The 15,230-nt window shown below is 50.0% G+C and overlaps 1 protein-coding gene across 1 annotated transcript in view; it reads right to left on the bottom strand.

Annotated features, from left to right (window-relative positions):
• Ccdc57 (coiled-coil domain containing 57) overlaps positions 1–15,230 on the bottom strand; it is a 103,581-nt gene that overhangs the window by 28,686 nt on the left and 59,665 nt on the right. The window contains 3 exon segments of the mRNA XM_032913584.1: positions 8,454–8,670; positions 9,261–9,392; positions 13,633–13,754. Of these exon segments, the coding sequence (XP_032769475.1) occupies positions 8,454–8,670; positions 9,261–9,392; positions 13,633–13,754 (471 nt within the window).

Here is a 15,230-nt window from a genome sequence, read left to right as displayed (position 1 = left end):
CTGTGGTCCCAGGCTGGGCAGTGACCTTATCAGTAATCAGTTTTACTTCCTAAAATTATTTCAATCCTCTCCTACCCCCACACTAGGCTTTGGACTCCATCAACCTTTTATGTATTGAGTTTACTATCCAAGACAAAGTGTCCCTACCCTTAGGGGCATTCCTGAAGAGACAGAAGGGACTCAAGATAAATAAGAGAAAGAGAAAAAGGCCTGGGGCAAGTTGCTGAAAGCTGGGTGGGACGTGACCTATTGGATTGGCCTGGGGAGCTTTTTGCTGAGGAAGGAGGCAGGTGGTAGGGAAATGGAGTGGGGGGTGAAGGATGCCCTTAGTTGTATGAGGGACAGGTGTAGTGGGAAAGTCTTCTTGTGTCTGCAGGTGGGTGCTGGGCTCCTGGGCTACCCAGTAACACAGAGAGCAGAAGAATGGGCCCAGGCCTTGGGCTAGTTCTGATCAGAAAGACTTGAGGCTTTTGTAAGAATGAAGGTGAGAGAGGAAGCCTGCTGTTTTTGCAGGTGGGCCTGTGAGGTGTGCCTGTGAGGTTGGGAAACTCAGGGGTGTTAAGGGGGGGCAAAGGGGAGTCAGGTGTGTGGGGGGTGTGGGGTGTGTGTGAGAGGGGGGTAGGAGTCAGGGTGTGTGTGAAGGGGTAGGAGTCAAGGTGTGTGTGGGGGGTGGGAGTCAGGGGTGTGTGTGAAGGGGGTAGGAGTCAGGGGTGTGTGTGTGGGGGTAGGGAAGGGGTGTGAGGGGTGGGGTGTGTGAAGGGGGTAGGGAGTCAAGGTGTGTGGGGGTAGGGAGCCAGGGGTGTGAGGAGGAGTCAGGGTGTGTGAAGGGGGCAGGAGTCAGGTGTGTGTGGGGGTAGGGTCAGGGTGTGTGTGGGGGTAGGAGGGTGTGTGTGGGGGGTGGAGTCAGGGTGTGTGTGTGGGGGTAGGAGTCAGGGTGTGTGTGAAGGGGGGTAGGAGTCAGGGTGTGTGTGAAGGGGGGTGTGGGGGTCAGGAGTGTGTGTGAAGGGAGTAGGAGCTGGGTGTGTGGGGGGTCAGGGTGTCTGTGGGGGGGTGGGGGTGTCAGGGTGTGTGTGGGGGGTAGGGAGTCAGGGTGTGTGTGTGGGGTAAGGGGGTGTGGGGGTAGGAGTCAGGGTGTGTGTGTGGGGGTAAGGGGGTGGGAGTCAGGGTGTGTGTGTGGGGGAGGGGAGTCAGGGGGTGTGTGTGAAGGGGGGGGAGTCAGGGGTGTGTGTTAGAGGGAGTCAAGGGTGTGTGTGTGGGGGGTAGGGAGCAGGGTGTCTGTGAAGGGGAGGGGTGGAGCCAGGGTGTGTGAAGGGGGGGGGGGGGTGGGAGTCAGGGTGTGTGTGAAGGGGGTGGGAGTCAGGGTGTGTGTGTGGGGTGGAGGGAGTCAGGAGTGTGGGGGGGTAGGGAGTCAGGGGTGTGTGTGTGTGGGGTGGGAGCCAGGGGTGTGTGTGGGGGTGGGAGTCAGGGTGTGTGGGGGGGGGTAGGAGTCAGGGGTTGTGGGGAAGGGAGTCAGTGTGTGTGGGGGTAGGAGTCAGGGTGTGGGTTGGGGTAGGAGTCAGGGTGTGTGTGGGGGTAGGGTCAGGGTGTGTGTGTGGGGTAGGGTCAGGTGTGTGTGTGGGGGTGAGGTCAGGAGTGTGTGTGGGGTGGGGAAGGAGGTGTGTGTGTGGGGTGGGGTCAGGGGTGGGGTAGGAGTCAGGGTGTGTGTGTGGGGGAAGGAGTCAGGGTGTGTGGGGGTAGGAGGGGTGTGTGGGGGTGGGTGTGTGGGGGTGGGGTCAGGGGTGTGTGTGGGGGTAGGAGTCAGGGGTGTGTGTGGGGGGGGGAGTCAGGGGTGTGTGTGTGGGGGGTGGGGTCAGGGTGTGTGTGTGTGTGGGGGTGGGGGGGGTGTGGGTGTGTGTGTGGGGTGTGGGTGGTGTGTGTGGGGGGGGGGTGTGTGGTGTGGTGGGAGGGGGGGTGGAGGGGGGTGGTGGGGGGGTGGGGTGTGTGTGGGGGTAGGGGGTGTGTGTGGGGTGGGGGGTGGGGGAGTCAGGGTGTGTGGGGTGGAGTCAGGGTGGGGGGGGTAGGGAGTCAGAGTGTGTGTGTGGGGGCAGGAGCAGGGTGTGTGTGGGGGTAGGACTCAGGATGTGTGTGGGGGGGTAGGAGTCAGGGTGTGTGTGGGGGGGTAGGAGTCAGGGTGTGTGTGTGGGGGAAGGAGCCAGTGTGTGTGTGGGGGTAGGAGTCAGTGTGTGTGGGGGGTAGGACTCAGGATGTGTGTGTCAGGTGTTCTGTATGACAGGAAGCTGTCCATAGCTGGTTGTGGGGCTGAGGCCTTGTACTGATCCCTGGACTGGAAACCAAACAGTGAGGATTGAGGGGTTTGGGGTGAACAGTGCTTATTCCTTTCCACCTCAAAACCTGGAGGCGTGAGGCAGGTAATCCCAGCCTCCAGACAGGGTGGCACCATAGGGCCTAGGGTTCCTCAAACCCATGACCCTCCTATCTCATCCCTCAGTGGTTGTCCGGGGCCTTAACTGTGGACACTATTTCATGGCTCCTGTGCTTTTTCGTCAGTATTGTTAACTGTCCAGGGCTGTCAATGGCCAGTTTGCTGCTCACAATGCACCCAAAGTGCAAAAGACAAGCAGCCGGGAAGAATTCCACCCTAGATTTTGGAGTGAGGTTTACAGACTGACTGGGTTCTGGTCTTATCCCACCTCACTAACATGGTGAGGTCAGCCACATCTTCATCTTATCTCACCTTACCTCCCGAAGTATGACTGTGTCCAGAAATAAGGTCCTCAAGCTGTTACAGTATTAGCACACAAAGTGACAAATCTCATGGTCCACTCAGTTACACATGCCCAAGCTGCCACCAGATAGCACTGACGACACCCATCCTTTCCTCTCAATAAACCCTTTACAGGGTGAACTAGGAAGCCAGAGATTGTGGGTGCCTAGGAGCTACCAGCTACACCCCACACTCAGGCTGGGGATGATCGCTCAGCTCCTCCTTTTTTTTTTTTTTTTTTTAAAGATTTATTCATTTATTATATATAAGTACACTGTAGCTGTCTTCAGATACACCAGAAGAGGGCATCGGATCTCTTTACAGATGGTTGTGAGCCACCATGTGGGTGCTGGGAACTGAACTCAGGACCTCTGGAAAAGCAGTCGGTGCTCTTAACTGCTGAGCCATCTCTCCAGCCCCCTCCCCATCTTTTCTACTGAGAGCTCCAAGAAGCAGGCTTCTAGGAAGATGGCCTAAGGCACAGGTGAGGGCGGCCATGAGACCCATGAAAAGCAGGTATGTGGGTCCTAGGGCAGCATCCCTTCACTGATAAAAATGAACCAGTAGGAGAAGGGGGTAGGCTCTGTGACTCATGGGAACCTTACCAGCCAACTCAGCAATAGCAGAACTGTGAGGACCCCAGATGGCCAGCTAGAGGCAGTATCCTCCTGCTTGTCCTGCAAATTGGTGCAGGCATGTGCTTTGGCCTGTGTGGGTCTTGTACTCTGGCAGGATATGAACAGTGCCATTCCCCATGGTTCTCCTGACACGGTGCTCTGTCCCACGCCACCTTCCCTGGGATGTTGTGACCTACAGCTGCATGCATACTGGCTGGTCTGTGCCACCCTCTTCTCCCTCAGCCCACACCCCACACATCATCGTTGATCACTGTGTGGCTTCTGCTGCCCTTTCAGCTGCCAGTCAGGGTGCTCTGGGTTGCAGGTGGGACTATGGACAGCATGTGGTGTGGCCACCAGCTATGACTCTCACTCTGACCCAGGCCCAGCTTTCCTGAGAACCTGCTGTCAGACACGCTTCTGGGTCCTGTGAATTTATGCCTGGCAGGGGTACCAGTTGTTCAAGAGTCAGGGGCTCCCTCAGGGTTAGCTGCATTGTAGTCTGCTCTTAAGAGGCTACGTGGAAAGTCTACGTGTGTTGGAAAGCCTGCCTGTCAGTGCTGGAAGCCTGTCCACCTCTATTCCAGTCAGCCGGTCCACCTCTGTCCAGGTTAGGACTGCAGGAGTACATCCGACCTACCTTCACCTCTTCCAGCACCTCTCTCTGAATCTGTCTCCCACCCCACCCACCAGCACAGGGGAGCTTCTGTTGGGAGTCCCCATCCTCATCTCTGCTGAAGTCTTCATCAAGGAAGACTAAAGTAGTGATCCTTGTTCCACTGAGAACACTCTTAAAAACCACTAGTGCTTTGTACCAGGCAAAACCCAGGAGTCGTGGGCATAGCACCATGTTTATAATCCTAGCACGGCACAGGGGCAGAGGCAGAAGGACTGCTGCAAGTTCCAGGCCTGTCAGGGCTACAGAGCAAAACCATGGCTCAAAAAACCAAAGTCAAATCAAACCAAAACAAGGGTCATGGGCTGGAGGGATGGCTCAGTGGTTAAGAGCACTGACTGCTTTTCCAGAGGTCCTGAGTTCAATTCCCAGCAACCACATGGTGGCTCACAACCATCTGTAATAGGATCCCATGCCCACTTCTGGTGTGTCTGAAGACAGCGTCAATGGACTCACAAAATAAATAAGTCTTTAAAAAACAAAAACAAAAACAAACCAAGGGTCACTTCTCTATCTGATCTCCTGCGTCTATGAGCCGACCACTTCCTCAGTCTTTAACCCATGCAGGGTGTAATTTCTGTAATCCCAGCATTTAGGAGACAGATTCAAGGCCAGACAGAAATACACAGTGAGACACAGTCTCAGAAGAAACAACAAACCCAAAAACTAACAACAGAAACACTAAACACATGTAATACGCATGAGTTGAAAGAACAATAAAAATAAAATACTTTAAGGTTCTATACATCCAGGTTAAGGAACAGAATGTTACTGCTACTGGAAAAACAAATTAAAAAAGTTCTATTCACAGCAGCTGTGTCTGCTGCCAGTCTGGGCTCTGCACTGTTCCTCTTCGATGGCGGAGATTCACTTCGTCCCAATGTGTGTCACCATGCCCAGCTTTGACAGAGGAGTGGCTGCGAAGCCACATCTCATACTGGCTAAGTTGAGATTACTGTTTTTGAGGAACAGTCGCTGGTGACACTGCTCAGGCTTCTTTGTTCTGGGTGCATTTCCACCCTCTTCAGCTCCCTGTGCTGAGTCACAACAGTCTGTCCACTACTACAACCCTCAGAAGGACGGCACTGCGGCTGGAACGATGGCTCAGCAGCTAAGTGCTTTTCCAGAGGCCCAGGTTCAGTTCCCAGGACCCACAGTGGGCATAACTTACAATAACTTCCTTGTAACTCCAGCTCCAGGCGTATTCAATCCCCTGGTCTCCTAGGAACCTGCACTCACAGGTAGGAACCCACCTCCCTCTGGTGCCAGCAGTCTTGTAACCTCCTGGGTGTGGGTCTTATTACTCTGAGACTAGTAGGGATATCTTGTAACAAGTCCAGGAGCTCCTGCCTTCTGTTCCCAGTGCCTCCCCCATCTTCCCCTTCTTTTTCCTCTCTGCTAGGATAGAACCTGGGACTGGCACCTCTTGCCAGAGAGCTGCTTTCCCTATATTTGGCTGTACGCAGTGCTGCTGGCTTCTTCCTTAATTCTTTCTTGGGCCTATTTTCCTGTTATCCAATTCTTTGTTTTGTTTCTTGAAATAGGCTCACTGTGTAACCTTAGCTGTTCTGGAACTCCCTTTGTAAACCAGGCTGGCCTTGAACTTTCAGACATCTGTCTCTTTTTTTTTTTTTTTTTTTTTTTTTTTTTTTTTTTTTTTTTTTTTTTGAGCTGGGGACCAACCCAGGGCCTTGCTAGCAAGCTCTACCACTGAGCTAAATCCCCCAACCCCTCTGTTTTTGGTTTTTTGTTTTTTTTTTTTTAATGGTTTTTGTATTTAATTTTTTTCCTTTAATGCGAAAGTGGTTAACAAACATGAAGACTACCTGGGCAGGCGAGGATGTAGCTTAGTGGTTTTGTTTTTTTCCAAGCCTTGGTTATCCTGGAGCTCGCTTTGTAGAGCACGGTGGCCTTGAATTCACGATCTACCTGCATCTACCTCCCAAGTGCTGAGATTAAAGGCAGGTGCCACCACCACCTGGCTGTAGCTCAGTTGTTAAGAGTAAGGGCCTAGCATATGGAAGCCTTGGGTTAGCACAGCATAAGCCACAGATGGTGGTGTATACATGTGACTTCAGTACCCAGGAGGCAGGAGGATTAGAAATTCAAGGTCATCCTTAGTTACACAGGGAGTTTGAGAACACCCCCTTAGAGACAGCTTCTTTAGGAAATGCTGTCAAGTGACTCAGTGCACAGAGGCATTGGCCACCAAGCCTGATGGCCTGAGCTCACCCTGGGACACCAGATGAAAGAAGAGAACCAGTTCTTGAGAGCTGCTTTCTGACCTCCACATACATTCTGTGGCACACACATGCACACACCTGTTTGGTGTGGCACACACATGCACACACCTGTTTGGGGATATAGCTTTGTGGTAGAGCATCTGCCTCCCATGCTGTAGGCCTGGATCCCAAAGACAAAAAAAGGTGCTGTTTCTAACTTTGGCAGACACCATAACTTTGGTGTCCACAGAGACTGCAGGTTTTTACTCTCCTAACAATACTGAGGGAACACACACACACATATATACTCACTCACATACTAAATATAAATATATATGTATATATGTACATACACACATATATGTGGTTTGAATGAGAATGGCTTCCATAGGCTTGAACACTTGGTTCCTGGTTGTGGAACTGTTTGGGAAGAATTAGGAGATGTGGCCTTGCTGGAAGTGGTCACTATGGGGCAGGTTTGGGGTTTTCTTTTGTTGATTGCTTTGTTTTGTTTTGTTGTTTTGAGACAGGGTTTCTCTGTGTAACCATCCTGGCTGTCCTAGATCTTACTATAGAGACCAGTCTGGCCTTGAACTCACAGAGATCCACCTGCCTCTGTCTTCCAAGTGCTGGGATTAAAGGCGTGAGCTATTACACCTGGTTTGGTTTGAGATTTTTTTTTTCCCCCCCGGAGCTGGGGACCGAACCCAGGGCTTTGCGCTCACTAGGCAAGCGCTCTACCGCTGAGCTAAATCCCCAACTCCTGGTTTGAGGTTTTTAAAGCCATTCCACTCCCAGTTGCTTTTCAGTGCTTGGTGGTTATGTCTCCAGATATGATCTCTCAGCTACTGCTCCAGCACCATGGACTCTTGAGCCTCTGAAACTGTAAACCCCACATTAAATGCTTTCATTTGTAAATTAACTTGGTCATAATCTTTTACCATAACAATATAAGTAAGACATTGTGTATGAATGATTTAACAGATTTTTTTTTTTTTGAGACAGGGTTTCTCTGTGTAGCCCTGGCTGTTCTGGAACTCACTTTGTAGACCAGGCTAGCCTCCAACTCAGAGATCTACTTGCTTTTGCCTCTCGAGCACTGGAATTAAAGGCATAGGCCCACCACCACTGCCTGGCAACAGTAATTGTTTTTTCGGGAAAAGCAAACTTCTTCTCCTCCTTCTCCTTTCTTCCTTCTTCTTCCTTCCTTTCCTTCCTTCTCCTTCTCCTCTTTTACTTCTTTGAGACAGGATTTTGCTATGTTCCCCGGGAAGTACTGAATTTCTGGACCCAAGTAATTGATCCTCTTGTCTCCGTGTCTTGAGTAGCTGGGACCAGAGGCATGTGTATCACGCTCACGTCAGAACTGTCTCACTTGACATAAAATCCGGGCTAACGTGCATGTTCAAGGGTACTCACCACTGTCTTATTTGTAATGACAAAGGACTGGAAATGACATAACACTAACCAACTGTGGGAGAACAGCTCCCGACACAGTGCACAGCAGCATGGATTGTGACCAAGAAGGACACATCCAGGACCTAACACCAGAAGGACACTGGACCACATACCACATTCAATGTAGCTGCTGTACTTTCTCCCCCTTTTGACACAGTGTTTCTCTATATAGTTCTGGATGTCCTAGAACTCATTATATAGACCAGGTTGGCCCTGAACTCACTTGCCCATCTGCTTCTGCCTCTCGAGTGCTGGAGTTAAACGTATGCACCACCATGCCAGGCATTGTTTGTTTGGTCTGGCTTTGGTTTTAAATCAGTGTTTCTTCTACCCTTGCTCTGTCATCTCAAACAGTTCCCCCAAAGTAAGCCCTTTGGAGAGATTTTCCCTAAGAATTTCACTTTGACCATCACTGAATCTTCTAGAGAAGCAGGCCATCCACCCTGTATCCAACCTGTGGAGAAGTAGATTTCATCCTAACAAGTCCTGGGGAACATTGTATATGATACTGTTTCTGGTCTGCAGGGCTCTATGATACAAGACATGGGACACTCTGGTTTCATACAAGAACTAAGATACACAGGCCCAGGAGATCAAAATGGCAGAGAGAATGCAACACACAACCCCCAGTCACTTCAGAACATTATAGCCACCCTGTTCCCACAGCCACCCTGTCCTCACTCCTGTGGCAGCAATCAGGCAGGCAGATCTCCTACCTGCAGCAGAGTTATCCTGTGAGGGGACGCCTGAAAGGCTGGATCCCAGGTCTAGCAGCCTCCAGGTATCTAGGAGGGAACTGCTGGCCAATGAAGATGATCTGTGTGTATGGTGGTCACTTTCTTCGGGGACTTCTTGAGCCTGTGGTAGCTTTGGAGTCCTGTTTTCTTTCTGATAAACTGACTTCCAAGTCTCTGTGGGGATTCTATGCTGCTTCTGGGAAAGTTAAGAGGTAGTTATCTTCGATAGCTACTCTTTCTCCAGCCGTGAGATGCTTATAGCTCTTCCTCCTCCCTGCTCCCATCAGGATAAAGGGATCAGGATACTTCCCAAGATGGAGATGTGCTCCTGGAGAGCACCTGAGTGCTCTGGGCAAAGTGCACTGGCAGTGCTGACTGACATCACCAGGCTCGGCTGAGTGTCCAAAGCCCAGATGAATCCAGCATAGAGGTATGGAGACAGCCCTGAGAGCTGAGGCTCCTGCTGGAGTGTGATGGCCACTGTGGGGTGAATGTACACCAGCTGTCCTGGAGTCTGTGGTCCTCCACCTCTGTAAAGTGAAGTACCTGCTGGCAAACCCATGGCAGGCATCAGAGCAATGTGACCCTTTCTAAGGCACCAAGGAGTTCAAGTTCCATACTCGTGTGTGTGTGTGTGTGTGTGTGTGTGAACATCCAGCTGTGTGTGTGAGAGTGTGTGTGTGAGAACATCCAGCTGGGTTGTACTCCAGTACCCAGACTCCTATGGCTACACTCCAGCTCCCATATGCACCCTCGGAGCCACTGCACCCCAGCACCTGGCCATACCTGCACAGGCCTTGATGCCATTCCTGCCTTGTGGCCTTGTGGGGTGGAGTTTTTGTTGACCACTTGTGCCGAGTGGGGTTGATTCTTCCCTGCATATTCAGAAACACATTTTCTCTTGGTGTGCCTGGGGTCCTGTCATGGAAAGTTAAGAGAGATTTAGGACCTGATCATTGGTGTATCAGCTCTCCTACAAGATTAGAAAGAAACACTTCCCAAATCCTGAGATGGGGGCTCTTCATTTGTTGTCAGTCTTTAAAGGAAGGACATGCTTGTTTTACTACAGATTCAGCCAGCTTGCTCCAGTTGGCCTAGGTGGTTCTCACAATCCTCTGGGGAAGGAAGCTATGAATTTCAAGCATAAGTCTCTTCCCCAAGAGCAGGGCAGTCCTGCATGGTTCTGGCTTAAGTAGACCCCAGCCCAAGACAGAGCCTCCTGGGCTGGTCCCTAGCTGGGCCACTCTGCCCATTGTACAATCTGAATTCTTGACCCATCCATGCTCTGCAGAGAAGTGAATGGAAAGGGAGGCAGGGGCATCAAAGAGAACAAACACTAAAGGGCTCGAAAGGAAACAAGGAAAACAGGAAGGAAAAAGCAGCTGGGCACAGTGGGTGGGGCAGGGGCCATCTCTCTGGCAGTCCTCTAGTGCTCATAGTAGTGAGCACACCCAACTATGGCCTCCCTTCCCCCCACCCCTCCCCACATCTCTGACGGGTTTCTCTGTAGACCAGGCTGGCCTTGAACTTAGAGATCCACTTGCTTGTGCCTCTCAGTGCTGGGATTAAAGGCACCACCACTGCCAGCTCTTTCCACTACTTTTACACGGTAGGTAGAATTACTACTAGAAATAAACATAAATAAAAAATAAATAAAAAGACTATATATGTTCTTGTTTTGTTTCGTGAGATTAAAGAGATTAGAGGCATATGCCACCACATGGCTATTTTTATATTTTGACGACTATAGGTGTTTTGCCTCATGCTCCCCTGTATTGTATGCATGCCTGCTGTGTACAGAGGTGAGACAATGGCATGGGATCCCCTGTGACTGGAGTTACACAGTCATGAGCTGTTGTGTGGCTGCTGGGAAGCAAACCTACATCCTCTGCAAGAGCGGTCAGCACTCCTAACTGCTGAGCCACCTCTCCAGCTGTTTTGTTTGTTTTGTGTTTAAGGCAGGGCTTCACTGTAGCTCAAGTTGGCCTTAAACTCCGTCCTCTTCCCTCAGTCTCCAGCATTTCTTTTCTAGAGTTTTAAGTTTTTTGTTTTTTGTTTTTTTCTTTTTTTCGGAGCTGGGGACCAAACCCAGGGCTTTCCGCTTGCTAGGCAAGCGCCCTACCACTGAGCTAAATCCCCAACCCCTTGAGTTTTAAGTTATTTAAGTAGATGGAATAACAGTGTTAGTTTTGTTGCTTGGAAAAAATAGTTTAATAAAATATTTATTATCCTAGGAAGAAGTAGTCAGATATCAGACATGCCTTACTGTAATGGACAGCAGGCTTGTTTACTTGGTATGGGAAGGTTTCTTCTGACAAAACAAGTTTGAGAAGTTTCAGTAATGACAAGTACAAGTGACTGAAAGTTCCCAAGTGGTTAAGGTGAAACCTCCCTGGACTGAAGAGCATCTCCCATGGGTCAGAAGTGGAAGCGCACGGAGGGTAGCATTTCTATGTGGGTCCATGGGGGTAGGCGGGAGGTGGTGGCGCACAGGCGGGGAAGTCCACTCTCCAGCAGTGCCAGCAGTACCTACCACTCTGAACAAATGAATGAACGAATGAATGGACAAACAAACGGGGCTCCTCTCTGGACTCAGCCATGTTTCCCAATGCTTCCCGCAGACTTCCCTTTGTGAGGAGAGGGGTCCGATGGGAAACACCTGGGCCTGCCCCACTTTCTCTGGCTAATCCTGCTCCGTTTCTTCTCTGAGGAACAACTGGCCTGCTGTGCCTCAGCTGTTCCCTCCATGGCTGCTTTCTGGGTGGCCTTGCCCCTGTGCCTGGCCTGGCTCTTCTTGGCTTGTGCTTTGCGTGTGGTCTCAAACACAGGTGTGAATGGAGAAGGAGTACCTTCGACTTGACCCCTCTTCCCTACCCAGCTGCTTGAGCCTAAGCTTTGATGTTCTTTCTTGGTGTTCCTGATATTCTGTTTCCACATTTCAGCCCTGCCCCGCCTCCACCACCGCCTCAGTGGGCCTCACCAGTGATGGTTGCTCCCTGGCCCAAAGCCTACTCTTCCCACCTGGCTAGGAGTACATTTGGAATTTACATCACCCCAAGGCAAATCATTTCCACAAGGTTTTCTTTTCTTTTAACTTACTTTACGTAAACTCAAAAGGCAAAGTCCTTTGGGAGGATATATTTGCATTATTCAACAAGTACGAATCAGTATCAAGATTCCAAAAACAATTCCCATAGACTTAAAGGTGCTGATCAGCAGCAGCTTAAAACCTACATTCAGCTGGCCCAGAGTGGTGACCTAAAATCCCTGCACTTTAGGAACATAAGCAGGAAGGTGGCAATGCTCTCAAAAATCAAATAACTCGGGGTTGGGGATTTAGCTCAGTGGTAGAGCGCTTGCCTAGCAAGCGCAAGGCCCTGGGTTCGGTCCCCAGCTCTGAAAAAAAGAAAAAAACAAAAAATCAAATAACCCTGCTAGGTACACAGTTAGCTCCAAGGCAAAAGCTTGCTATGCTTCATCAGTCAGTGATGGAAATTACTAGGTGTATTGAAATTTGTGGGAGGAAGAGGCGATGTGAACATTCCCATGGCAGAGGCATGCTACCTCAGGTCTCAGGGAGGCAGGCCTACTACCTCAGCTGAAGTTCCCAGTGAGCAGCCCTGGATGCTGCTCCACCTGGGAATTCTTATCTTGCAAGTCACAGCTGTTCTGGGTAAAACCTGAGGAGAGATCATCTTGTTTGAGACAGGGTTTCACTGTGCAGCCCTGGCTGTCTTGGAACCCAGAGATCGACCTGCTTCTGATCCCAAGTGCTGGAATTAAAGGCATAAATCGACACCACTGCCCGGCTTTAAAGTGTTTTAAAAATTTAAAGACTGAGAATTTTATGATATCAACATGAGCAGAGCTCAGGGACACACAGCACAACTTAATCCTAATCCACAGCCCTGCCTCTGAGACAGCTGCACAGAGCAGTAGAGGAACAGACTTACTAACCTTCAGAAAACAAGAAAATAAAGGGGTGGATTAATAATGGCTGCAGTCGGGGTTGGGGATTTAGCTCAGTGGTAGAGCGATTGCCTAGCAAGCGGAAGGCCCTGGGTTCGGTCCCCAGCTCCGGAAAAAAAAAAAAAATTCAAAAAAAATTCAAATACTGGCTGCAGTCATCTGGCAGGGGAGTCTCAATGGAGAAAATGCCCACTCCAGATGTGAGAAGGTCCTACCCATCCCACCACGGACGGTGCCACTCTGGGGCAAGCGGTCCTGGACTGTGTAAGACAGCAAGGTAGGGGCTGAAGAGACGGCTCAACAGCTAAAAGCACAAGCTGCTCTTCCAGAGGACCCAGGTTTGATTTCTAGGACCTACATGGTGGCTAACAACCATCTGTGACTTTAATTTCAAGGGATCTAATGTCTCTCCTGGTCTCCACAAGTACCAGGCATGCACACAGAACACAGACAATCATGCGAGCAAAACACCAATGCACATAAAATACAAATAGATTAAGAAAACAAAACAAAAACTAACTGAGCAAGTCCTGAGACACATGCCAGTAAGCAGTGTTACTCCATGTTCTCGGCTTCAGTTTCCGGCTCTCGGTTCCTGCCCTGAATTCCCTTCATGATGGACCATGGTTGGGATGTGTAAGCCAATTAAACCATTTCCTTGCCAAGCTGCTTTTGGTTCTGGAGTTTTGTCACAGCCATAGAAAGTAAGCTAAGACAGATGCCCTGGAGCGACAGTTAGGAGCCGCCTGAGACAAACTCAGTTCTTCTGGAAGAGCAACAAGTACTCTTAGCTACTGAGTCATCTCTCCAGCTCCAAGATATTCTTATTAAAGATACAAATCTTAAAATTTATATTGGTAAAGATTAAAAATATAATACCATATGGGCAGCGCTAGTAAACCATATGTATAATTAGTTACTTAAAGCCATAAACGAATTCAGGAGGCAGGCATGGTAGGGCACTTGTGTAATTCCTGCACTTAGGACCCAGGGTTCACACTAAGCTGCACTTCATAGTGAGGCTCTGTCTCCAAAACTCAAGACAAATTAAGAAGAAAGGCAAGAGTGAGTGTGGTGTGGCCAGCATCATGGTGGGCGCTGAAACAAGAGGTTCTTGTTGTCTTCTACTGAAAACTTACACTTGGGCACTTAGGAAATGGTAACATAGATTTCTAGGTGAAGAAGGTACCTGAGTTGTTGAATGGGGCTGCAATTGTCCCAAAGGTGGGCCACGATCCAAAGGTCTCTCAGGTACCTCCCGGGGATCCTGGGGCTCAGAGGTGGGAGGACCTGGGCAAGGAGTCAGTTTCCCTGGAAACAGAATCAGGAAAGGGTTGGTTTCCCTTGCACATCATAAAGGATTTCTTGAACACAAGAACAGCAAGTTAAGCTGGGCAGTGGTAGCACACACCTTTGATTCCAGCACTTGGGAGGCAGAGTCAGTCAGAGGAGTTCCAGGCCAGCCTGGTCTACAGAGAGTTCCAGGCCAGCCTGGTCTACAGAGAGTTCCAGGCCAGCCTGGTCTACAGAGAGTTCCAGGGCCAGCCAGGCCTATGCAGAGAAACCCTGTCTCAAAAAAACAAGGTGGATGGGGGAGGGGGCAGGAACAGCAAACTATTTTTCAAAATCAAAGAAATTTTTACTTTAAAGAAGGAACTAGGGGTTGGGGATTTAGCTCAGTGGTAGAGTGCTTGCCTAGGAAGTGCAAGGCCCTGGGTTCGATCCCCAGCTCCGAAAAAAAAGAACAAAAAAAAAAAAATAAATAAAGAAGGAACTAGGGGGCTGGAGAGATGGCTCAGGGGTTAAGAGCATCGACTGCTCTTCCTGAGGTCCTGAGTTCAATTCCCAGCAACCATGTGGTGGCTCACAACCATCTGTAGTGGGATTCGATGCCCCTTTCTGGTGTGTGTTAAGAGAGCAACAGTGTACAAAAAGTAAATAAATAAAGAAGGAACTAGGTGACAGAGACAGAGGTCAGGTGTGAATTGTGACACACCATCATCTCCTAGCAGAGCCCAGGGACACACAGCACTACTTCCCAGCAAACTCTAACCTATAACCCTAACCCTCAGACAGCTGCATGGACAGTAGAAGGAATGAACAGTCATTAACACAGGCCTCAGGCAGCTCATTAAGTAAGCATCTGCCTGTGCAGGACACACACACACACACACACACACACACACACACACACACATACACCCCACACCATACCACACATATACCACACACACACACCCCACACCACACACATATACCACACACACCACACACCACACACATACCACACACACACACACACACACACCACACACACCACACCCCACACACATACCACACATACACACACACACACCACACCACACATATACCACACACACACACACACACCACATATACCACACACACACACCACACACCACACACACACACACACACACACACACACCACATACACACACACATGTACCACACACACACCACACACATATACACATACACACACACACACATACCCACACACACACACACACCACACCACATACACATACACACACCACTCACACACACACATATACACACACACACACACACACCACACACACACACACACACACACACACACACACCACACCACACACACACACACACCACACACCACACACACACACACCCCACACACACCACACACACACACACACACACACACACCACACCACACACAACACACCACACACACACACCACACACATACCACACACACACCACACACATACACACACACAC

Source organism: Rattus rattus, chromosome 9, assembly GCF_011064425.1.
Source record: "Rattus rattus isolate New Zealand chromosome 9, Rrattus_CSIRO_v1, whole genome shotgun sequence".
Taxonomy (NCBI): Eukaryota; Metazoa; Chordata; class Mammalia; order Rodentia; family Muridae; genus Rattus; species Rattus rattus.
This window is presented reverse-complemented; position numbering and strand designations above follow the sequence as displayed.